A 12,436-nucleotide genomic window follows, 5' to 3' on the forward strand; every position below is an offset into this window, starting at 1 on the left:
GGTACCAGCTGCTGCAGGAACAGAGGGAGGGCGTGTGGTGAGGGGTCCCAGCTGGCTGCTTCCCGGTCCCCACGGACCCTACCACCGGGGGCAGCTCCAGGTCCCCAATCTGGTTGCGGGGAGGGTTCCTAACGGATTTATCCAGATGCTGCATCTGCATTTGAAAAAATAATTTATGGAGTGATGACTACAGGCTAAGCATCATCTTGTTCAGTTCTTACTGTTGCCCTCTGAAGTGGACAATAAAATCACCGTTTTACTTTGGAGGAATCCGATATTTGGAGATACCCAGAATGCCTTGCCCAGGATCACATAGCTCACATGTGGTACAGCTGGTCTACCTGACTCCAGAGCTCTTACTCACCAAATGATACAGTTTCTGCTGAGCTAGTATGCTTATGGCGAGGCAGGAAGAAATACTAATGGCGATTATGTTGAACTTAATTCCCTGCCACACACTGGACCTGATCATACAGCATATAGATTTGAGCCCCAGGCCTCTCTGGAAACCCTCCCATCCAACCACGTGATTGCCAGAAAGGCTCACCCACTAGGTTACTGGATTCTACCCTCCATCACCCTGTGGGAGCCCCACTGAAACCTCTTCCCCCTCCACGTCACTCCAACGGGGACAGGGCTGGGAGTCCAGCTGAGAAGGACGGAGGGTCAGACCCCTTCCCAAGCAGGCAGAAGAGTTAGACCTTTGGGAAACCTTCTGACTTGTGCTACTGGTCGTGAAAAGCACAGTGGGAAATTGAAAAGCAGGCTGGGTTGGACCCTGACTTCAAGTTCTGGCCCTGCCACTCACCAGCTGCTTGACCTTGGCTGGGCCACCCAGTCATTCCAAGACTTGACACACTTAGGATGCTGAGAAGGTGAAATGCAAGATCTCGGGCAGCAGCAGAGCCAGGGTTCACATGCAACGCTAGGAAGTGCTTTCTCACTCTGCTAACTGGAAGTCTCAGACAGGCCGTGGGCCCTTCCCACGAATTGCTCTCGACTTGCCCCAAAAGACAAGATTAAGAAAATAAAGAGAGGGCTTCCCTGGTGGTACAGTGGTTAGAAATCCGCCTGCCCATGCAGGGGACACGGGTTCGAGCCCTGGTCCGGGAAGATCCCACATGCCGTGGAGCAATTAAGCCCGTGTGCCACAACTACTGAGCCCGCGTGCCACAACTACTGAAGCCCGTGCGCCTAGAGCCCGTGCTCCACAACAAAGAGAAGCCACTGCAATGAGAAACCCGCGCACTGCAACGAACAGTAGCCCCCGCTCGCCGCAACTAGAGAAAGCCCGCGTGCAGCAATGAAGACCCAGTGCAGCCAAAAATAAATAAGTAATAATAAAATAAAATTAATTAATTAATTTTTTTAAAAAAAGAAAATAAAGAGATAAGCTATAGACTTGGAGAAAATATTTGCAAATCATATATCTGAGGAAGGACTGTGTCCAGAATATCTAAAGACCTACCAGTTCCCAGGTGCTGTGAACAGCACTTACAGGCACTCTCATTGCATGCCCACTACAACACCCCGAATAGGTATCACAATTCTCATTCTACAGGTAAGGAAAATGATGTTCAGAAAGTACCTGGTCAAAGGTCAAAGTTCTTAAGTCTAAACAGAGCCAGGACCCACACACATCTGGCTCCGAAGCAATGATTCTCAACCCTGGCTACCCACTTAGAAACACCTGGAGGGCTCTGTAAACATCACAGTGCTTCGGTTGAACTGCAGATTAACTAAATCATCATCTCTCAGCAGTATTTTTACAAACGCCCCACGTAACTCCAGCCTGCAGCCAAGGGTGAGAACCACCGATGTAAAGTGAGGGCTCTTACCGCAGTGAGAAGCCCGCGCACCACGCAAGAGTAGCCCCCGCTCGCCGCAAGTAGAGAAAGCCCGCGTGCAGCAGCAAAGACCCAACGCAGCCAAAAATAAGCAAATAAATTAATTTAAAAAATAAAAAAAAAATAGGGCCTTCCCTGGTGGCGCGGTGATTGAGAGTCTGCCTGCTAATGCAGGGGACACGGGTTCGAGCCCTGGTCTGGGAGGATCCCACATGCCGCGGAGCAACTGGGCCCGTGAGCCTCAACTACTGAGCCTGTGCATCTGGAGCCTGTGCTCCGCAACAGGAGAGGCCGTGACAGTGAGAGGCCCGCGCACCGCGATGAAGAGTGGCCCCCGCTCGCCGCAACTAGAGAAGGCCTTCGCACGGAAACAAAGACCCAACACAGCAAAAATAAATTAATTAATTAATAAACTCCTACTTCCAACATCCAAAAAAAAATTTAAAAAAAAAAATAAATAAATAAATAAAGTGAGGGCTCTTAATCTCTCAACCAACGTTTTTCGCCTCTGGGATGTCCATTCAAAACATAGAGATTCCCAGAGCCCCTCCTGCAAACACTGATTTACATGTGTGGGAGGAGGCCTAGCGACGTGTGTTTTACACAGTCACCCCAGAGGACTGTTAGGGCCAGGTATGTGTCTGACTCCACCTCCAGGACCTCAAAGGACCAGACAGGTGGGTCCCGGCTGCCCCCTGAGATGCAGGGCCAAGAGCTGTGTGACAGCCTAGAAGCACGTGCCTGGGACCAGGCCTCAGGGCGACGAGGGTGGGAGGTTAACCCCTAGGTCCCTTTGCATCCACCTATGTTGTTCCTTGAAGACAATACCACCCTCCGAACCGCCCAGTCCCAGCCCCAGAACAACTCAAACTGCACCAGACTCACAGAGAGCGGTATTTCTCGCTCTTTCTTGTGGTTTGGAAACTCTTCTGCCCAGGGAAGGGTAAAAACAATGGCTTGGAGAACAGAGGGTGGGGACGGAAGCACAAATCACTGCCCTCGTGGGTTATTTGACATGGACAAGATAGAGCCTCGTGGAAAAGGATGCACATCCAATTAGCTTCTTCCTGTCCGCCAGCACACTGCTGCAGTACGACAGGGCTGCACCTGCGCCCCCTCCCTCCCCCCCGCCCCCTCCCCCAAGGACTGCCAGACTTGGGCAATTACAGGCTGCCTGTCTCTCCCTCTGTTAAAAGATAATTGCTACGAGGCAGCTAGCTCCTAGGGGACACGAGGGGTCTTAAGAGCATGAGGAAATCCCGGGAAGACAAAAATATCCTTTCAGCCCAGGTCATATCTTAACAGTTTTATTTCCTTCTTGGTGCTTCCTAAGGCCAAGCTAGGAGCGAGAACAGAGGCATTGTTTTCTATCTGGAGGCAGACAGAGGGGACATTTAAAGGCTGGCTGGGTGATGGGAAGACAGCTCATTCAAGGACCCAGAGCGGGCTTTTTCTTGCAAGCTGGTGGAGCGCGAACATGAATGGTGAGGTCAGAGCTGGGGGTCTCAGGAGGTCTCTTCCCGCCCTGGTGAGACAAGTCTCAGGGGCTGGGCGGCCCCAAGCAGCGCCTGAACGGGGGTGTCTGCAGAGGGGGCTTCCAAGGAAGGCGGGAGCAGCAGCGCTGCCCTCTGAGAGTTCAGGGGAGGAGATCGCCCACCCGTGGGAACCTCAGACCCACAGGCATCTCAAACACAAGAACGCGCAGAATCGGAGACGTGCGGATCTGAATGTCAAATATGCATCCTGGGGCAGTCAGATCAGAACCTTAACCAAACACAGAAACAAAACTAGTCTTGTGCAGTGATAGCGAGCAAAGTAATTCCTGGAAAAGAACTTCCTTTGGCTTAAGAGAACATGTGTTTCCCAAGCAAGGAGACGAGGGAGTGGAGGGTGGCTCAGAAGTTCAGTGCAGGGTTTTCACAGGCAGGCGGGTGAGGGGGTGGCAACTTCCCTCACCACGGGACTCACTGGTGGTACAAAGGAAACAAGGTCTCCTCTTCCTCGTGTCCCTGGGGCAGCCCCCAGTCTTTGTGCTGTGTCTGGCTGGACAAAGGACTGCAGGGGGAGGGGCTTCCTGCCCTCTTTCTTCTGTCTGTTCTCCTTCTGGAATTTGCGGTCCTAAGGGACTCACTCGCCTTCAAAAGAGGCTGATCTCCCTGAATCCCTTCCTCTGTTTCACACTGGGTCGACCAGCAGTGAGCTCCAAGAAGTGGAGGATAGGGCTTCCCTGGTGGCGCAGTGGTTAAGAATCTGTCTGCCAATGCAGGGACACGGGTTCGAGCCCGGGTCCGGGAAGATCTCACATACATGCTGCGGAGCAACTAAGCCCGTGCACCACAACTACTGAGCCTGCGCTTTAGAGCCTGCGAGCCACAACTACTGAGCCCACGTGCCACAACTATTGAAGCCCACGTGCCTAGAGCCCGTGCTCTGCAACAAGAGAAGCCACGACAATGAGAAGCCCGCCCACCGCAATGTAGAGTAGCCCCCGCTCGCTGCAACTAGAGAAAGCTTGTGCACGGCAACGAAGACTGAACACAGCCAAAAATAAAAACAAATAAATAAATACATTTATTACAAAAAAAAAAAAAAAAGAGGTGGAGGATGAGGATAGCCAGAGGTGGGAGGAGGTCCCCAGAACCGGAGGGTGATGCGGGACCCTGTCTACATCCTCTGCCCACCACAGTGTTGGCCCCTTGAATGAAGACGGAGGTCTTTTATTCATCCCCAGTGCCTGGTGCAGAGAGGGGCTCCCTACTCCGTTTGTCACATGCTGAATGTGTGATGTGACCCCGATCCCCCAGGCCTCTCCCCTAGAGCTCTTCTCCCTCCACTCCTCTTGTGGCCTGAAAAGCAAAGCACAGCAAAGGTAACAGTTTAAGAGACGAAAGCACTGGTTCTGAAAGCTGCGAGAAGAGTGCGCTTCTGCGGTTCAAGGGACCACGATGAAGTTTGAACTTGTTGCAGGAAGAAGGAACTAACGGTGTGACCTTGAGCGTGATACCCTAAGGGGCATAAGTATGCCCACTCCCGGGTTGAGGAATAAACTGATGCAGAGGGCCTGTCCCCTAGTAGGGGCTCAGTCACTATAATTCCCTGTCTTCTGTTCTTATCAGAAAGCTCTCCTCTTCACGGGCTTAGCCTCCCGGCACCCCAGCCCCAGGCTGTATTTTCTATCCATTCAGCTGTAAACCCTTCAGAGGTCTCCCGTCCCCTCCAGGAGACAGATCACATCAGGACCCGCCTGGCAGCTAGGGGTGCAGGAGGCAGGGTGTTTAGAACTTGCTGGGTCCCGTGACTCGGGAAGCATCGAGGGCAGCGAGGACTGATGGGGCGGGAGACCCTAGGAGAGCTAGTCCAGGAATCCACCATCCGGCAGAGCTGGCCCCGAAGGACGCCCCACGAGGAGTTTCTTGCACTAGCGGTGGTTCTCACACTTGGGGACTCCCCCTCCCATTCACTCTCCACTGTCCTGTTCAGCCGCGGACGTCCTCCTCGCACCCGCCCTTACCCTCGGTCCGTTCCTGTTGCCTCTGGGCCGCTGGGGAAGCACCCGAGCGGCGGTGCCGGCTTCCCGGCTTCTCAAACGGCTCGGAGCCTTGGAGTTTACCCGTTGCCTGGCAACCCTGGCTGGCCCCGGGCGCGGGGCGGTGCTGCGCAGCGCAGCGCGGAAGGCGAGCCGGAGCACGTGACCCCCGCCATCCCGCTATGTTGGAAGCGCCAAGCGGTCCCTCCCAAGTTAGTCAAGCACCGGTAATGATAAACGTGTGTAGAGTCTTTGCCAAGGCGCTTATCCGAGTCTACAAATATGCATTTGGCAAGATCCTGAGAAAATGCAAATTGTTCTCAGCGCGCCTCCGGGTCCTGCGCCCTGATTGGGGCTCTGCTATTTATTTGCTCGTAATCCGGCGGGTCGTTTTACTACCCCTTCCTTCAGTTCCTCGTCTGCTAAATGGGAATTATAATCCCCAGCCTCCTTTCTGCTACCATATTCCCTGCACATTGTATAATAATCTTAAGTCTGACTACAGCACCAGAATGGAAACTCCTGGAAAGTAGGGACTGGGTGTTTCCACAGCTTAGCTCTCGGTTGCCACGTTGTAAACATGTACTGTTTATTGAATGGATGAATGAATGAATCAAATGAATTTCTCATGGGTTAAGGCAATGAGGGGAAATAATGTAAACTAAAAGAAGGGGATTTGGGGCTAGAAAACATGGGTTTAAATCCCAGTTTGGCCATTTACTAATCGCATGACCTTGGGCTAGTTGCTTTCCTTTTCTGACTCAGCCATCCTCGTTGGCAAAGGGAGGGGACAGTGGCAGTACTTAGGATAATTGGGAGGGCCAGCTGAGCTGACACGGCAGGGTGCCCAGGCTGGAGCTGACCGCAGAGCCGGCATCTGAAGGGAGGCCAGCTCTGTACCTCCGACGGCAAGGAATCTAATCGGAGTTCAGGGATGGGCGCTGGAGATTTGGAGTGGGGTGGAGCATGTGTCATCCAAGAAGTAGCATTTGAGGTTGGAGCCAAGCCTTGAAAAAACGGTTATGAGCTGCAGGGGGGAAAGAGTGGGGAGAGGATTCCAGATTGGGGGGAGGGCGGGGCTGGTGTGAGCAAAGGAGGGGCTGTTGTCATGAAAGAAAGGCATCTGGGGGGCTGGAGTCCCTGCAGGGGGACAATGAGAGATGAATTTGCAAAGGTCAGCTGGGGCCAGTTTGTGGGAGATCCAAGAGGCAGTCTAAGGCGCCTGGCCAGCTTCCCGGGGGTTTTGTGAAAGTACAGGAAGAAAAGCAAACATTCCCTCCCTCAGGCTCCCCAGCTCCTCCATAAATGTGCTCTCACCACTACCGGGCAGGTGCAACAAAATGGCCACTGAGACGGCACTTTGCCCAACCGCACTAACCAAAGGCGAGCCCAGAAGTGACTGCTGACATCAACCGCCCCACCCCTCGACTCCCGCCACCAGTTTCTCTGAGTCAAGGAGTCCCTCAGGGTGGATGCCGAGGGGGGTGATGGGGGCTGGGTAAAGGAGCATCTGAAAGCCCCACTGAACCGGCTTTGTGTGGTCAGATGTGAATCAGACCCGGACAAAACGTCAAGAAGATTGGCTCCACCTTGGAGCCCTGGCTGGTTGGGACTGTGGTCCCAGGTGCCCTCCTCACCCCACCCCCAGCCTTGGGAAGCTGAGGCTCCCTACACACACGTTATGCCCTGGGCAGGGAAGTGAGGCAGAGGTGGAAAAGGGGGAAATGGGAAAAGTTGAAAGGAAAACTGCCCCCTCCTTTCTCCTATTATTGCAATGATTTATTACAGGCTCCCGATCCGCGCCCCCCCCCCCGCCCCCGCCACCAGGCAGAAAGCCTGCATGCTGCCAACCACCAACACGCGGCTGTGTTCACTGGGAAGACAGGTGGCACCCACGTGCAAGCCGGTCTCAGCCACCCTGGGAAGCCAGCAATAGAGCATATAATTAGAAGTAGGCACAAGGATCCAGTTTAAAAAATGCATGGTCTCTCAGATCTCTGCTCAATCACAGCAGAACTGGCAACCGAAATTCTTTGCTGAGAGCGGCCCCTGGCCCTGGACATCCCCAAGGCCAGTCCGCAATCCACTGCACTGCTGTCCCCTCAACCTCTTTTTCCAAGTTTTTATTGTGGTCAAGTACTCATAAAATCTACCACCTTAACCATTTTTAAGTGCACAGTTCAGTGTTATTAAGTACATTCATATTGTTAGGCAGCTGTCGCCACCGTCCATCTCCAGAGCTGTTTTTATCATGCAAATCTGAGACTCTACTCCCGTTAAACAATAAGACCCCACGGCCCCCCTCCAGCCCCAGGCAAGCACAATCCTACTTTCTGTCTCTATGATTTCGACTGGTCTAAGTGGAATCACACAGTATTTGTTCCTTTTTTGTAATTGGCTTATTTCACTTGGGCTTAATGTCTTCAAGGTTCATTCACGTTGTAGCAAGTGTCAGGATTTCCTTCCTTTTTGAGACTGAGTGATATTCCGTTGTATGGATAGAGCACATTTTGTTTGCCCATTCGTCTATTGATGACCCTAAGGTTGCTTCCACTTTTTACTATTATAACTAATGGTGCTATGAACATGGGGGTACAAATATTGAGACCATGCTTTCAATTCTTTTGGGAAATGGAGTTGCTGGATCATATGGATCTACTTACTTAATAGAATTTATCCATTTTTAATTTTTTAAAAAAGTTATTATTTATTTATTTTTATTTTTGGCTGCGTTGGGTCTTCGTGGCTGCCCGCGGGCTTTCTCTAGTTGCGGCGAGCGGGGGCTACTCTTCGTTGTGGTGCGCGGGCTTCTCATTGCGGTGGCTTCTCTTGTTGCAGAGCACGGTCTCTAGGTGCATAGACTTCAGTAGTTGTGGCACGTGGGCTCAATAGTTGTGGCTCGCTGGCTCTAGAGCGCAGGCTCAGTAGTCGTGGCGCATGGGCTTAGCTGCTGCTCCGCGGCATGTGGGATCTTCCCGGACCAGGGCTCGAACCCGTGTCCCCTGACTTGGCAGGCGGATTCTTAACAACTGCGCCATCAGCGAAGTCCCAAGTTTTAATTTTTCTGAAGAACCTTCATACTGTTATCCACAGCAGCTGTACCATTCCACATTCCTGCCAACAGTGCACAGGGACCACTCCGTCTGCCGCTCCATAGGGATAAGTGTGAACGACAGCCTCAAACACACGCCTGTTCCCGGCAAAGGCTTGAAACACGGTCGATTCTGGGAGCACAGCTGCTGCATGGAAGTCAACAGTAGCTGAGGACCATGGGCGGGAAGCTGGGGTCGGCCTGCCCAGCCCTCCCAGGCTGGCCCAGGTGTTCAGCGGACAAATGAGATGCTGCAAAGAAAGCTGGAAAGACGCTGTGCATCCCCGGCGCCCAGGCCCATAGCAGCACCCCGTGGAGGTGAAGAGTTTAGGAGGAGAAGACAGCAAGGACCCGCTGCAAAGCTGGGAGAGGTGGCCCGCCGCACGACACCCGCCCCAAGCCCATGGAATGGCACAGAGGTGCCCAGGCGGGGCTTTGGGTTACACACTCCCGGCCCTGACACTCTGTTCTCAACCAGGGTTCTTGGACTTACCCGACCAATAGAAATTGATTAGAGGTCAGACAAGAAATTCAGGCCAGGTTTTATTGGGGCCCCTGCTGCAGCAGGAGAGAGCGAAAACAAGTAACAGGTTCCCTTGCTTGCTCCCCGAAAAGGGGGGAGCTGAGCTGTTTCCTTATATGGGGTGAGGGTGGGGGTGTGTCCGGGGGTCCAGCTGGAAGGGTGGCTTAGGTGGTCTCCGCCCACCCCACTGGTGGTGCTGTGCGCAGGGGCCATGCGCAGTGCCCTGCTTTTGCTCCCAGCTCTTCAGAAGTGGCGGTTGGGTTTTGGGGGTCTTTTTGTCCAGAGTTTGCCCCAACTGCACAGGCATGCAGTTATTTTTAGTCTCTTCTGGTTTCTTTGTATTTTGTTGCTTGAGGAGATGTGTGTCCAGGTGTAAGCACTGCAGCAAAGGGCCCCAGGTCCCAGCCTGTCTCAGCTCCAACTAAGTCCTTACTCTCTCTCTGCACCTCTGTTCTTTTATTTACAAAACGACCTCATAAGGTTATGATGAGGTTTAACAATTAATGTGAATACTTGGGACAGTCCTTGGTACACTGGAGATACTCAATAAACGCCACTCGTTATCAGCAACCTTAGAAGCAATGACCTTTAAAGGGAACTTTGGAGACTCGAGCAGGAAGGCCTGTCCTTGGTCCTGAAGAGCAGCAAGGTCACCGCCGCTGGAGAGGCCCTGGGACATTCATTCAATAGCCCTGTCTTTCAATCCTTGATACTGAGGCCCGCTCTGGAGCACTCCCCGCGCATAACCCAGCCAGAAGGCGCTGTTAGGTGCCCTCGTCATTCCCAAAGTTGAGGAAGCTGGACACGGTGTGCATTTTAGTACCAGTGGTTTATTTCTCCCCCAGGTGAGGGCACACGTGTATCAAGCAGAGGTGTGCCCACACGGCCCCTTCAGGAACCACCCAAGGGATTCTAGTTTAGTTTACATGCATTAAAAACAACTCTAGTCGCCAACGAGTGTTAAGAAGCACCACCTTGATGTCGCCAAGTCCTGTCTGCACGTGACGGGCCTCACGAAGGTGGCTTCATGGTGCACGTATGTACAGGTGAATGGGGGAGACGGAGTCCCAGAGGCCCCGTGGCCCCGCTGTCGTGGGGGCTTGGCTGGGGGCTGAGAACCACTCTGCTGACAGTGTTCTGACCAGGAGGTGGTGCTTCCAAAATGGAAATGGAGCCCCTGTCCACAGCCACACTACCCTGCGGCCCTGCTGCGGTGTGCCGGGCTGCGGAGGCTCCCGGGCCGTGCACTCTTCGGCGGCAGGAGGTTGGAAGCACCAAAGACCCTAACCCTGGATCCTCAGCGGGAAGGATGGTGGGTCATTATTTTCTCCTGGTCCACAAGCTCCTTCTCACCCAGCAGGTGTAGGTCAGGGGCTGGGGGACAATGGGGTGGGGACGGGATGGTGGGAGAGGTAGGAAAGACACCTATCTTCACATCAGGACACAGTCAGCCCATTCTGCTAAAACCTTTTATGACAAACTTTCCTGAAGACAAAAGCGGGGGGGTGGGGGGGTGGGGGTGGGGAGAGCTGACCTGGGCATTGAGCCAGTCTCCTGGACCAGACTCTGTTCCTGTTCAGACTTGCCTCTTAGAGACTTTGTTCTCTCAAAATGCCTCCCTTGGGGTGGGATGAACCCACAACCCCATCAATCAGCATCTTGGGACAGGATGTCTCACTGATCTTTATTTTGGTAGACAAATCAGGTGGGAGGGATGAACCCCACATCTATAGTAAAAACCGGCTGTGCTGTGAGTTTCAATTCTTTGGATAATCAAAACTCTTTAAAACACTGGCAAAAAAGAGAACTGCTTTCCAAGTGTCTGTGAATACCTGAGACTGTCCCTATCCGCGGTGAGCAAACTCACAGCAGCGATTCTGGAATGGAGGTGAGGCGACAGAGGGTTGCAGAAAGACAGGCCCACCCCTGCCACCTGGAAGCCCACCAGGCACGAGGCTCTGGTCCCCCAGCCTCCTATGCAGAGCCTGCCAGTGCCTTCCCCTGGTGGCACAGGAAGAGTCCACCTGGCCCCGGGAGACGGATTTGGACAGTGTCTGGTCTCATCAGGGATGTCATCTCCTGATCCGCCCTTCCACCTTTACCTGTGGGGAAATGGCACCCATCCGAGCAGCCAGGAGGAGGCACAGTCCAGGCAAGGGGACCCTCAAGCCTGACCCGGTCCTCCTCACTGTCATTCACCACCTGGTGAGGGTGGGGCGCAGGCGCCAACTGAACCAGGCTCTCCCAGCTTAGGGACGGCCAAGCCCCTGGAGGGCATTTCCGGTGTGGAGAGGAGGTCAAAGGAGGGAGAGGCTGGTCCGAGTCATGGGTCTTCTGTCTGCCTGGGAATCTCAGCCAACCCCAGGCCAATTCTCCCTGAATCTCAGCCACTCCCTTGCGCCAGCAGGAGCCTTCCAATCCTGCAGGTCCACGCACAGTCTCTAGATGCCTTTGGTTTCTATGAAAGAAACACGCTTGCATTTGCCTTAGTTAAAAACCAAAATGGATCAAGGAGGCAGGAACTCCCGAAAGCGTGTTAGGCTGGAAACTCATTCCCATAGTGCCTCAGGTGTTCATCTGCCACGGACAGGTAGGTGGCCCTCATGCTGGGAGAGTACTGTGGGAGAGAGGGGAGGGGACAGTCAGAACAGGGTCACACATCACCCGTTAAACCAGACACCGTACTAGCAAAAATGCTGGAACTTCTGAGGAAGCGCGAGCTGGGCCAGCCACAGTGGCCGGGCACCAAGTTTCAATGTCAAGGCCTCGTGGCGATTATCAGAGGATCGTCGAGTGGCCTGGGCAGGCTTCGTGTTTGCTGATGCTTCCAACCCTGGGGCCATCAGGACGTCTGGGTCCCAGCCTCGAACTCAAGATGCACACACCGACCAGCCACCCTAATGCGGCAGTGTGCCTAGAAGCCCGCCTAGTGAGCAGGCCGGGGGCACAAGCCCACTGACTCAGACAGCCAGGCTCAAATCCCAGCTGTGCACCTTACTCATCCCATGACCTCGGCGGAGGCTCTCCAGTCGCTCCAAGCCTCCGTTTCCCCACCTGCACGATGGCCCTAGGAACACTCAGCTCTTCCGCTGAAAGGATGGAGTGACATAAAGCAGGCAAGACCCCTGACACGGGGGTTCTCAAACGTGGCTGTGTATCTGAGACACTGCGGGGGCACAGGGGTGGGTCTAAAAGCAGCCTGAAACCTAGGCCACACCCACCAGTATTGTTTTTTATGTGATAACACACACATAACGTAAAGTTAAGCCTCTTGAAGTGCCACCAGCAGCACTGGCCGGTGACCCACGAGGCTCCCCCCTGACCAACTGGCATCGAGTAGTGCAAAAGCAAATCCCTCCATAAAGCTGGGAGAGTCACGCTGTGGGCTACACCTGCATGCAGCTGGGTACACATCTCCTGGGTCCTGGGACGCTGCCTAAGGAAAGCGA

The 12,436-nt window shown here is 53.7% G+C and overlaps 1 protein-coding gene across 1 annotated transcript in view; it reads right to left on the reverse strand.

Moving 5' to 3' along the window:
• Positions 1-9,721: 9,721 nt before the first annotated feature.
• The window catches only part of TTYH2 (tweety family member 2), a 40,241-nt gene continuing 37,526 nt past the window's right edge, over positions 9,722-12,436 (reverse strand). The window contains exon 14 of the mRNA XM_079905728.1: positions 9,722-11,604. Coding sequence (XP_079761854.1) covers positions 11,524-11,604 — 81 coding nt within the window. The 3' untranslated portion in view covers positions 9,722-11,523. The remainder of the gene's footprint in view (positions 11,605-12,436) is intronic.

The sequence above is a fragment of the Stenella coeruleoalba genome, assembly GCF_951394435.1.
Source record: "Stenella coeruleoalba genome assembly, chromosome: 19".
In the NCBI taxonomy this organism is placed as follows: Eukaryota; Metazoa; Chordata; class Mammalia; order Artiodactyla; family Delphinidae; genus Stenella; species Stenella coeruleoalba.